We start from the raw sequence: 12,555 nt of genomic DNA on the forward strand, positions 1-12,555 counted from the left end.
TGCTTTGGGAAGGGACAAAATAATAGGATTTGTTCTCTTCCATGTCGCTGAGAACTGTAGAAAGAGTTAAAGTTATTCATTACAGATAAAAATAGATAAAATTAGCCTGAGATTAGATTCTGCCTGAGATTTATCATGTCTCTTCTCTGCTTAAAATCCTTCAATGACTCAATTGCTTACCCCGAAATTCTAAATTCCTTAACATGACTTACAAAGCCTTTATAACTGATTGCAACCCACCTAGAGAGGAGGTCTATTTTTAATTGCCCAGAATCTATTCTCCCTTCTTCTATAATAACATCTTCTATTGGGAAATACTCTTCCTCATTTGGATATAGTCTTGGTGGGACTCTTAGTAATGTTTACCCTGACTTCCCGTGGTCAAGAGTCAGGTCTTCTTGTTTGTTTTTATTTTTTGTTTTTTATTTTTAACTCAAATGGGCCAACCATACACTCACTCCCTGGAATGTGAATCTTGAGTGGAGTAACCGAGTGACCGAAACTTGGTTGAGATTCATTTGTCTTGACAGAAGCCCTTAAAGAGACTCACAGTTAGTTCCTGCTTACCTAGATTTCTGGGAGATGCTTAGTTCCTCTTTCTTCAGATCATGGTTCATCGGCCTTCCTTCAGTTCTCTAAGCCAGCCCAGAGTTCCTTTTTTTTTTTTTTAATTTAATGTTGCCAAAATTGTCTCTATTAATTACAAGCCTCTGACTGGTAGGTACACCACCTTTCTAGCCTCGTCTCCCACATCCATCCACATATGCATGTGTCCCAGCCTTAAAAAACATTGGCTGGTCCCCAAATATGGACAAGCCTGGCACTTAGTGATGAAGAAATTCCATGGTATTTCAGGACTCTGCCCTGTCCTGCCTTTTTTCTGTAATCAGCTCTTTCTCATCCTTCAAGATTCAGCTCAGTTGTCTTCTTTATGAAATTTCACAAACTTCCCTATACAAAGTGAGTTGCTCCCTCCTTTGTGATCTCTCAGTATTTGTGTACACTTCTATCATAGCACTTATCAAAAGTGATTTCAGGGCTTCCTTGGTGGCGCAGTGGTTGAGAGTCTGCCTGCCGATGCAAGGGACACGGGTTCGTGCCCCAGTCCGGGAAGATCCCACATGCCGCGGAGCGGCTGGGCCCGTGAGCCATGGCCACTGAGCCTGCGCGTCCGGAGCCTGTGCTCCGCAACGGGAGAGGCCGCAACAGTGAGAGGCCCGCGTACCGCAAAAAAAAAAAAAGTGATTTCAAAAAGAGATTTCATACTATATATCTCTGAATATTCGGTACTTAGCACAGTGCCTAGAACATAGCAATGTTTGGTGAATGAATGAACACTACTCAGACATCTCCCAGGGCAGGAAGGAGATAATTGGCTAAGCACTCCCCAGCACCAGAGCAGGCTGACACTACATAGCAATACATCTGAGGAAGAGGTTCCGTGAAGGTCCCAAGAGTTCCAGGCTGAAGGCAGGCAGGCTTGCTTTATCATAAATAAAGGAAGGTAGGGAAATTTTCACATGAGTTGCTGGATGTCATCTCCCAGAGAAGCCTTGGAAGCCATATGGTGACGATGGCAGTCAGAGCCTTTGAATGACTGTAGACTAGAGGACCAGCCCCCCCTCCCACCGACACCCCTACCAATTCCCACTAATTGCACTTTTGGACTTTACATGAAACAAAAACTAAACTTTTATTGTATTAATCTTCTGAGCTCTCAAGATTTCTCTGTTACAGGATCTAGCACTATCTCATCTGTTGACAGAAATTGAGGCTAGGTGTGGCTATAACAAAAACCTAAACTATGTGGCTTTGGTTTAACAGTTGAACAGTGAGTGGTGAAGAAATGAAAATCAAAGGTTACAAGGATAGAGCCTCAGGCTATACCATGCAAATATTTAGTACAAATGTCACCTGTGATGATTTGTGTATTAGTTATCTATTGCTTGGTAACATATCACTCCAAAACTTAATGGCTTGAAACAACAATAAGCGTGTATTATGTCTCGTAGTTTCTGAGGGTTAGGAATTCTGGAGCAGCTTGGGGTCTCTCATGAGGTTGCAGTCAGATTTTGACAGGGCCTGCAGTCGTCCGAGGCTTGACTGAGGTGGTAGGATCCACACACTCACGTAGTTACTTGACCAGAATGTTGGTGCTGGCAAGTTGGCATCTCTCTACTTGGGCCTCTCCATGGGTCTGCTTGAGTGTCCTCATGACCTGGTGTCTCGTTTCCCCCAGAGCGACTGAATCAGGAGATCAAGGCAAATGCTTCAATGCCTTTTATGACCTAAGCTTGGAAGTCACATACCATCAGTTTCACTGCATTTTGTTAGTCACTTTCCCTCAGACTGCTCCAATTACTGTACAGAGAATAAACTAGAGAGGAGCAAGATTTGAGATAAAGATGCCAATTTTGGCTCCTTTTTCTCTGTTTTAGTGATTTCCTTGTACATATGACATGTATTGTAATCGTCTCCAAATGCTTCTTGGAAATAGGCAGCATCAGAATCATAAATGATAACTATAATGCAAATCCCAGACCACAGTACAATTGCCACCATCAGGGAAGTCCTCAGCCAAGGATAATGTTTTTGGCCAGGACAGAGTTTTGAGTTCTTTTTTCCCCCTCCAGCTTCTGTTCTTCTCTAACGTTCAGCTTTCCTGAAAACTGTTCAGCTTTTCTAATTCATCTAAGTTTTCCAAATGCATTTTTCTATCTTTCTCATTTGCTACAGTTGTCATCTCCTCACTGGCTAGATCTGTAGATGGAAGAAAGAACAAGGCACCTCCGGAATTGAGTTAGGCTAATAAAACCAGCAGAAAATGGATGAGATCAAATAAACACAAGTGAGCTAAACCAGCAGAATATAATGTAACAACAACAACAACAAAGCCCCCAATTACGTTTTTAAGGCAGACATTATGACAAGGGACATTCTTATGACATTACAACAAATAGGGACATCTCTAATGTCTCTCAGACCAGAACCTCAACTTTCTCCAATTTCTTTTTTCATGATTGTATCAGAATGAAGCAATAATTTCCAGGACAACTCTATCTTTCATGAATTACAGACTATTTGTCCTCCCTTTAAATATTTTTTATATACTTATCCAGTAGTCAAAGACGCTTCTTGACTTGTAAAAAATCCTGTTGACCTAATTACTGTGTCTAGTTAGGTCCTATACATAGACCGGGACAGATGAGACTCTCATCTTTACAGATGAGTAACAGACAAAGAAAGCAACAACAAAGAGACAGCTAACAGCCTAGAATCTATGAAAGCTATAGGAGACATGAGAAGAAAACAGCGGTCACCAAGAATAAAAGAATATAGTAATTTCAAAAGATATTTACTTAAGAAAACAAAAATAATCTTGAAATCTATTTTATGCTCTCAAAAAGATGTAAAGAAAACCTGGGCTCCATAAAACAAGAGATGAAACACAAGATAATAAGATAACAAACTGATTGGAAAAGGAGCTGGCAGAGTTAGCAAACAATGTCATGGTAGAATTTAAGAAGAATAAAGAGCAGAATTAACAGCACATAAAGCCAAATCAGTTTTGTAAAGTTTCAATATCAGAAATTCTCCCATAATGCCAAGGGGAAGAACAAAGAGATGACAGTTATTGGAGAGGAGATAAACGATATGGAGAGAAGGCAATAGAAATCCAATACATAGATATTGGTTCTCCTGAAGGAGAGTCAGGACAAGAGAACCACAATCATCAAAGACATAATGGGAGGAAATTTCCTTGAGCTGATAAAAGACCTGAAACCACAAACTGGAAGGAATTCACCATGTACCCAGAAAAAAAAAAAACTAGATAAATTGTGATTTGAAAGTATAAAGAGATAATTCTACAATTTTAGAAATATAAGAAACAACTTCTGCTGTGGTTTGTGTACTGCTAATGAACAGTTAAGTTTTCACATTCTTGCCCAGTTGTGAACATAGAGTAGGATCACAACTTGTCAATAGGAGCTGAGGCTTCCTGTGAAGAAAATATATATTTCAGTGTATAATCCTGGAAAGGGAAAGATCTTGGTTGAGAAAAGAGGACTTGGAAGGTGAGCCTTAAATAGGAAGAAGAGGGAATTCCTTTCTCTGCCTGACCCTCATTCTCTTAAGCCTGGAATCCAAAGAGTTCCAACGTGCTCAATGTACTTCCAACAGATAAAGGAACAATGGCGTGTGCCATATAGAAGCAAGTCAGGGACTAAATTAGGGAGTTAGTGATTTAGTACGTCAAGATCATAGAACATTACCTGGCTCATAGTAAGCACTTGCTAAGTATTAGCTATTATCATTATCATAAATATTATTTCTATGTGATTAATTACTGTCATTTAGTATAGTGTTATTATTAAATGATACACCTTAGACTCAACTGGGATACAGAGATTTAAGAGAAGGGTTTGTGCACTTGGTCTAGAGGGATAAGAAGGAGAAATCTCCCCTCTCTCTCAGAGACCACTGTTGGCCATGGGGATCAGTGATAGCTCTAAAGGAAAAGAGAAGCTAGGGTGAGGACAAGAAAGCAAAACTCTTGGCTCTCAACTGTAGCCATCTCATCCCTCCCAATGTGGAGTTAGTCCCTCCGGAGCCAACTTTGATTAACAGGATATTTATTAAGTTAGCTAAAAAGGAAGAAAATATCAGGCTGGCTTCATTCTTCTCCATAACATATTAAATTTCAGAAAAGAACATCTGTAAAATATTGAGGATGAAAAGTTTAAGCCAGGAACCCCACAACAAGCCAAATGGCATTCATGAGTAAAGGCAATTGAAAGGCATTCTCAATTATGCCAAAACTCAAAATTCCTGCAAACCCTTCTTTAAAGAAAAATTTATCTCACGATTCACTCAAGCCAAAAGAGAAAGAATTTTTAAAAAGAATTTAAGAAGGCCAAGTATGAAAGAGGCTGGTGATGAATACTGAAGACATTAAACAAAAAATAAATTAAATGTAACTGTAGTAAGAATAGTTACAAAACAGAATACAAATGTCATACATAATTCTTAAAACATAGTAATTTTTTAACAGTAAGGCTTAAAATCCCAGCTTATACCAACATAAACTTGGGAACTGTGTGAGGTGGAAGGAGTAAAGGAGAAGGAGAAATATGAGGAAGTAGAGTGCCCTGATATTTTTTACTTACAAAGATATTATTTTATTCTCTATTTTAGCAGTTAGAAAAATATAGGGTTGCGTGTGTTATTTTAAAACAAAATGTATGCCTTCCAAAGTACCAGGGGAAACAATTAAGGAACACGTAGTCCGTACAGAAAAAAAGAGAGAACAGAAAAAAGAAAAATTAACAACAGACACACAAAACAAGAAGGCAGAATCATTAAACCAAACCAAATATTTATTTGTATTGATATAAAATATAACATGGAACAAAGACATAGTATGGATCATTTTGCACTGTAAAATACGGCATCTGTAAGAAGTCCTCAGAAATACAAGGAGATATAGACAGAAAAATAGTAGTAGTTAGAGACTTTAACATGCCTCCTTCAGTTCTTGACAAATAAATAGAACACAAAAATATAGAGGACCTGAATATAATTTACAAGTCCGACTTAGTGGATATGTAACAGAATGTTAAATGGAATATTTCCTATGTCTTAGAGTTTCAGCCAAGGCTGCAGAACCAAGGACGATGAATGCTCAGTGCCTATACGTTCTGAAGAGTGAAACAAAGCAAAAACATTCCAGAACTGCTATTTAAAAAAAAAAAGGTGACCCCCCCCCCCGCAAATGGTCTTGCAACCCTTAATCCACCATCTGCTCTAGATTATTTAAGAGAATGATAAGGTTTAATTGTGAAGGCATTCTTTGAAGAGAGTGGTCAGATGAAAATAAAGAGCTGCAATGTGTCCCCTCCCATCCCCTCCAAATAAGCGTTCAAGGAAAACCTCTGAGTTTTTTCTGGGAAACACCTGCTTGGAGGGAAGCCTGACATCTTACTAGTCATTAGCCACCTACTAATCTTCAGAAGTTTGCAGGCCCACCTCAGGCTGCCACAGGAGCCAACCTCAGAGGAGCTAATGTGTGTGGCCCCAAATCTGCTGAGTCACAGACATGGTGACTGCCCTTTGCCCAGGGAAACTTGAGGGCTTGGGTAAGTGTTTCTTGTGGGCCAAATTCTTCACCACATTATTATCTTATTACAGAAAACAAACAAAAACAAAAAAAGCATACTGGTTAAATAAATCATGGCGAATCAGATGATTGGAATGTTATTGAATCAATGAAAAATGTAAAATCTTTGGCATGAGAAAATATGTTCATGATATATTTCTAAGTGGAAAAAGTATATAACAAAATATCATGCTCATTGTATCCATTGTGGGAAAACTGAAAAATTATACCTGCATAAGGGTGGGCATATAACAAAGTAACCAAGAATAAGACTGAATATCTCAGACTTTGGTAATATGCCAGGATTGAGCTCCTTGGTACTTGTCTTTCCAAAGTCCTGATGGTAAATCACAATCCAGTGAGAAAGGTGGGGGCTTCTCTAAAACGAGGGAATGTTCTTGATGTTAGTCATCCAGAGAAGAAGTTAGTCCTGGAGCAGGAAGTGGTGGGGAGATAAGGAAAGCTTTCTGCTCTGTGCAGGCCCAGAGGACAGGAAACCCAAATTTAAGTGTGGAGAAGTTCACAACAGTTCTTATGGGAAAAGCATGAACATCTTATACTTTTTTTCGTGAATTCCAATTTATATATTCAATTTTAAATTTCCTCTCTATATATTCTTCCCTTTTATTCACAAATTACATGGATCAAATTAACTCTGCATTATAATTATATTAATAAGGAATCCCCAAATTAGCTTTAATAAATGGGAAAAGATTTAATGTTATATATTTTAAATAATGCCTCTGAGTCTTTCCAAATTTGGCAGATATACAATCATCAGTCTTTTCAATCCAATAGGAATAATTGGCAACCAGAAATTTTAAATATATGTTTAAACAGAGTAATAATGAAGGAAAACTGTGAATGTAAATTCATTATAATAATAATGAGTAGGGGCTTCCCTGGTGGCTCAGTGGTTAAGAATCTGCCTGCCAATGCAGGGCACATGAGTTCAAGCCCTGGTCCGGGAAGATCCCACATGCCCGGAGCAACTAAGCCCATGCGCCACAGCTACTGAGCCTGCGCTCTAGAGTCCGCGAACCACAACTACTGAGCCCGTGAGCTACAACTACTGAGCCCGTGTGCCACAACTACTAAAGTCCACATGCCTAGAGTCCGTGCTCCACAACAAGAGAAGCCACCACAATGAGAAGCCCGCGAACCGCAACGAGGAGTAGCCCCCACTCACCACAACTAGAGAAAGCCCGCGTGCAGCAAAGAAGACCCAACACAGCCAAAAATAAAATAAATCAATTTAAAAACACACACACACAAAAAACACTCTGGCCCTCGGTCCCCTTTCTCCAGGCAAATCAGAGCTGACCTTTCCCCACTGAAGAAGGGCTTTGAGGTGGGAAGCAGAGTCTCACAACCAGTCCCCCAGTTCTGTCAGTGTGTATGGAAGCTGTTAAAAATGCAGATTCCTGGGAGCCACCCTCAGAAATCCTGAGTCCACAGGTCTGCCTTAGGGCCTATGAATCTACATTTTAAACAAGCTTCCCAAGCAGCTACAGCACCACACTTTGAGAAAACTGCACCTATACACTTTTTAGGTACCAAGTATAGATGCTGTCCATGGGACCACTGGGAAGGAAGTGTCTCCTCTCTGAATATTTGGGGTTTCCTGGTCAGCCTACCTTGGTGGATTACTGGGGTATAGAGTGGGCTTCAAGGTCTCAGTGAACCTGACATAGCAAGGAAAGCTACATGGTAGGATGGCTATACATGGAGGGAGACAACTGGAGTAGGATGCCATGGAATTGGTGATGTCATATATCTCAAAAATCCGTTTGTACGTTTAGTACAACTGCATGTGAATCTACTACTATATCACAACAAAAAGTTTAAAATGAAAATTCCTAACAGAAGTCATCCAGCCACTGGCATGGGCAGGAGAAGAGGTGCTAGGATGTTTCCCAAGGATCTAGTGTTTGTGTCAGTTCCTAGGCTCAGTCTTTTGTATGAATTTGGAGGAAGAGGGGAATATAGTTAGCTGTCAGGATGTGGATGGTGCTGGACGGTGTGAGAAGATAGGTGCTGTAGCTGCTATGAAAAAGAGTGCAAAAAATTGATGTGAACAAACACTGGTCCAAGGGACACAGATTGGTCATGCTGTCAGCAGACTCTTTGAGAGTAGATCTATGTGGCTGGCTGGCTGTCAATCTCTAGATGAATGGTAAACAATGGCCAGCAACTATGAACATGAACTATTTTGGAAAGCATCCTTGGAAAATGGATACAAACAGGGGGCTCAGTTAGAGCCCAGGTGGCTTGACAGTCCATGGAGGCAGAAGCAGATCTCACTGTTGAACAGGACTGCAGCAGCTAGAGTGAATTGGGAGAACAGTACTGAGGTAAGGGTAAGAGGACAAGCCATCTTGGTGACGGAGTCCACCACCACCAGGAAAGAGACCTGCTTTGAAAGGACAGTCAATTGGACGTTAATCTAGTGTGAAGGTTTTCTGGAGACATTCCATCAAAAGCAGGGGGCAGTGGTTCTTTGGGTCACCCATGCCTGTCTTTGACCTGGACACAGTTGTTAACAATAGGGAGAATCCTGAATGGTGTCTTTCAGGGTTTTACACAGCCCTGGGGCCAATGAGATTGCATACCTTTTTCTGCTGCCAGATTCATTGAGACCCTGATCCCCACCATGCACTCCAGTAAGCCACCAAGGTAAACTGTTTGCCTTGATAGGCTAACCCAGCATTCTGCACTATCCCACAGTCTTGATAGATGACAGTCTTAACTCATCATATGCCTACACAGATGCTACTGCTTCCCTGATAGATGTAGCCAGGGACACAAAGTTCTCTGGTTGAAGACTCTCCCTTAGTAGGGCTGCCTCCACTGCTCCCTCGCCTTCGGGATTGGGGATTGGACATTTGATAGGTAGTTTGGGCTGCTTAGTATGAGTAGAGTTCAAGTCTAAGAAAGAAAGACACATTCCCTTGTGTGTAATAAATCTGATTCTCAGTTACTCAGATTGCAGTAATCTAAGCACTCTGGTTGAAGATGCAGGTCCACTCAAGGCTGTGCTTCCAGTATTGACTGCAGTCTTGAATCCCACACTGGGTGATTGCCCTCAGCTGGAGCCGGCTTCAGGACAAGACTACAGGGACTGCAAGGAATAGGTAGAGTCCTGGTGGGAAAGGATAAGCCCTACAGCAGTGCATTAAGCCTTCACACAATGAGTATTGAATGGATAAAGTAGTGATTCAGTCTACATGTGAGCAATTCCAACATGGGTGGAGGGGGTGGGGGAAATTATTTCCTAAAATAACTCATCTTCAGATTCTTAAAGAATTATTCCTTGATTTGAATTAAATCTATCTTCATTTAACTTCCAGTCCTTTGCCCTACAAATATCTCTTGGGGCCATATCAAGTCTATCCATTCTTTCAAATGAAGACAGCTGTCAATGTTCCTGAGTCTTCTTTCTTCGATTCCTTTCATCTGTCCTCATCTGGTGGCTCACCTCTGAGCATTCTCCAATACATCTACTTGCCTCTTAAAACCGTGGTAAAAGAATGCAATACTCCAGGTGTGGTCTGATGGGCATCAAGTACAATGAGATGGATCACTCCCTTGTTAAAGATGGTGTGCTTTTATTGTTGTTATCACATCAGAAATTTACTGGGTTAGCTATATTTGCTAAAACCTGCCTTTCCACTCTTCCCTCTTTATGCAGTTGTTTGTGGAGCCAAGTATAAGTTGTAACATCTAGAACACAATGCCTGATTTATGGTCTAACTCATTTTTTTTAATGGTCTAACTCAATATAATAATAATCATTATTATTAACTTCATCTTATTAGCTATGACCATTATAAAATAAAATTACCACTTAAAATGTTAGCTCAGGCCCCACCTCCTTTATCCTCAGAAATGGAAATGCTACCTTGCAATACATCTGCTTTTGAATTTTCAGACCACATTGTTGTATCCCGCCTCTTTTAGCCAGCCCACCTCTAATTAAGGCCCGCCCCCAGGGCGGCCCCTCCCTGGCCCCTCCCCTGGCCCTCAGCTGCTCAGCACCCGCCCACTCCTAGCCCGAGGCGGGAAACGCTGGACGTAGCTGCTGATTGGCTGGCTGGGGCGCAGCTTGATGGCGTCGGGCTGGCGAGCGGAGGTCCTGGCAGTGGCCCGCGGGCGACAGCTGCCAGTGTGAGGGGGCCCGTGGTCAGAGCGTGCCGTGGCCTTGGGGAGTGGGAAGTGGAGGTACGAGCCCTCCTTATACTTCGCCATGAGTTTCCTGATCGACTCCAGCATCATGATTACCTCCCAGGTGAGCCACCGCGTTCCGCCCCAGGACTCCTCAGCCTCCCTTTCCCGAGTCGTCTCCTCCGGGCCTCAGCGATGCGGGCTGGCCCGGAGTCTCGGTCTTCTCGCCCGCGGCCAGTGCCTGCCTCACCCGTGCCCAGAGCTCGGGGAGGGTGTGGGATTTGCTGCATCCGGTTCCCTGCCACCTAGCTGTCAGGAGGCGTCCTGCGGCGGTCCGCGCCCCCCGCCCAGCCTCCATTCCCCCTCACCCCACCCCACCCCCAGGTTTTCCGTTCACTTTTGGGAGAGGTCAGGTGGCCTTAGCTCTCAGAGCGGGTGCCGTGAGAAGGGAGCTGCCCCCAAAGCGCGCCGAAGCTCTGGACTGCGCCGCTGATTCATGGATTAGGGAAGAGTGTGGTTGCGGGCGCGGAGGGAGTGACTCGCCAATCCCTGCTGGCTCCTGGGGACACGTGAGGGCTTTGCTGGTTTAGCTGTCAAATCCTGAATCCGGATGCGGAGAAATTTGCCGCCGTCACTTCAGAGATCTAATAAGTATCAGGTTTCGTTTGTACAGTAACACCTCCATCCTTCATCCTCTATTTGCTGCCCACGCTTTCGGATCTTTTTCTAACCCTCTTTCCTTCCCGATTGGCCACCTTCATTCATTCGTACAGTCAGCAAACTTTTATCGAGCATTATATAAAGTTCTGAGGATACAAACCTAAAATAAGACAGACTTGTCCCTGCTCTATAGAAACTAAATCTAGTGAGCCTTTTGCTTTTACCATGTCAGTTCATTGAGTTACTGTTTTGTTTTCTTCACAGCATTTATCATAGCACTGATATTTATGTATTTGTTTATGAATTTATTTTTTGAGATAAATTCTTCATAGCTCTATCCTCCCTCCAAGTGCAAGCACTCAATAAATATTTGTTGGCCAACTGATAAAATTTGTAGAAGCTCAGACTACCTAATTACTGATCTTCCCTCCACCCCACCCCCATTTTTCCAGTAGTTTAAAGTATTCTTTCTTAATTGTTCCTTTTTTTCAAGTGGCACATGACAGAAACAGTTCCTTCTGGGGGTTTAAAGTAAACTAAATCTTAGGGTTTTTTTTTTCTGTTTTTGTATTGCTTTATCCTAATGCTTCTGTCTTCGGAGTGGAGCATTGTCCTTGTTTCTTGAAATCCTTTTATTAAAACATTTTAGAGAGCATGAAACAAGGAACATCCTGATACGATAAATTTTTTGTTTTTAAAATTACCATTCTTTGTAAGTTTTCATAACTATAGTTTTTATTGGCTGCATAATATTCAAATGCATCAATGTACAAAAATCTGGACATGTAATTCTCTTGCTTTTCTAACTTTTCCATGGCTTCGTGTTGCCCTTTATGACAACTCAGGGTTATTTTTAGCCCTAGTACCAACTCAAGAAAAATGACAATATTTAAGTAGCATTTTTTTCACTCAGAATAAAAATAAGAATGTCAGTGAGGAAATTGGCATTACATTATAACACTAAGATGGTTATAAACATTTTTAACATGGATATAATTGATTGACAAGTTGAACCAAGAAAGTGGCTTTCTGATCTTGTATGCCATATAATGTAACTTTCACACATGCATTCACATGCAATATTAAATTTAATTCTCAAGCCTACTCTTTACAAGTGAGGAACTAAGACCCGAAGAATCCTTTGTGTGGAATTGTTCTCTGTCCATATATTTATGTGGCTACTTCATCATCATTTAGGTATCAGTAAAAATGTCACTTCAGGGAGGCTTTACCTGACGCCCTACCCCCAGTCAAGGTAGCCTCCATTCCAGCCACCTTCTGTCTCATGTCCCAGTTTTAGTTTCTTCTTCATATCTATCACTTGTTTGTTTGTGTTCATTAGATGTAAACTCCATGAGGTCCAGGATACTCTCTGTCTTGTTTCTGCTGTATTCCCCAGCATCTAGATCAGTTTCTGGCACATAGTAGTCCTAGTAAATATTTAATAAAAAGCACCTTTCTGGAGAGGTGTGAGTACCTTAGAAACACCTTCCCCTCGTTTCTCCTGTTTTGTATGAACTGAAAGATTTATTTGAAACGAAATCTGAAATCAGAGGTCACATATTGAAGCTGGT

General features: G+C 41.5%; 1 protein-coding gene across 1 annotated transcript in view; it reads left to right on the forward strand.

Moving 5' to 3' along the window:
* The first annotated feature begins 10,306 nt into the window (after positions 1 to 10,306).
* The window catches only part of GPR89A (G protein-coupled receptor 89A), a 43,124-nt gene continuing 40,875 nt past the window's right edge, over positions 10,307 to 12,555 (forward strand). Inside the window, exon 1 of the mRNA XM_079921549.1 lies at positions 10,307 to 10,445. Within this exon, the coding sequence (XP_079777675.1) occupies positions 10,404 to 10,445 (42 nt within the window). The 5' untranslated portion in view covers positions 10,307 to 10,403. The remainder of the gene's footprint in view (positions 10,446 to 12,555) is intronic.

Source organism: Stenella coeruleoalba, assembly GCF_951394435.1.
Source record: "Stenella coeruleoalba genome assembly, chromosome: 1".
Lineage (NCBI taxonomy): Eukaryota > Metazoa > Chordata > Mammalia > Artiodactyla > Delphinidae > Stenella > Stenella coeruleoalba.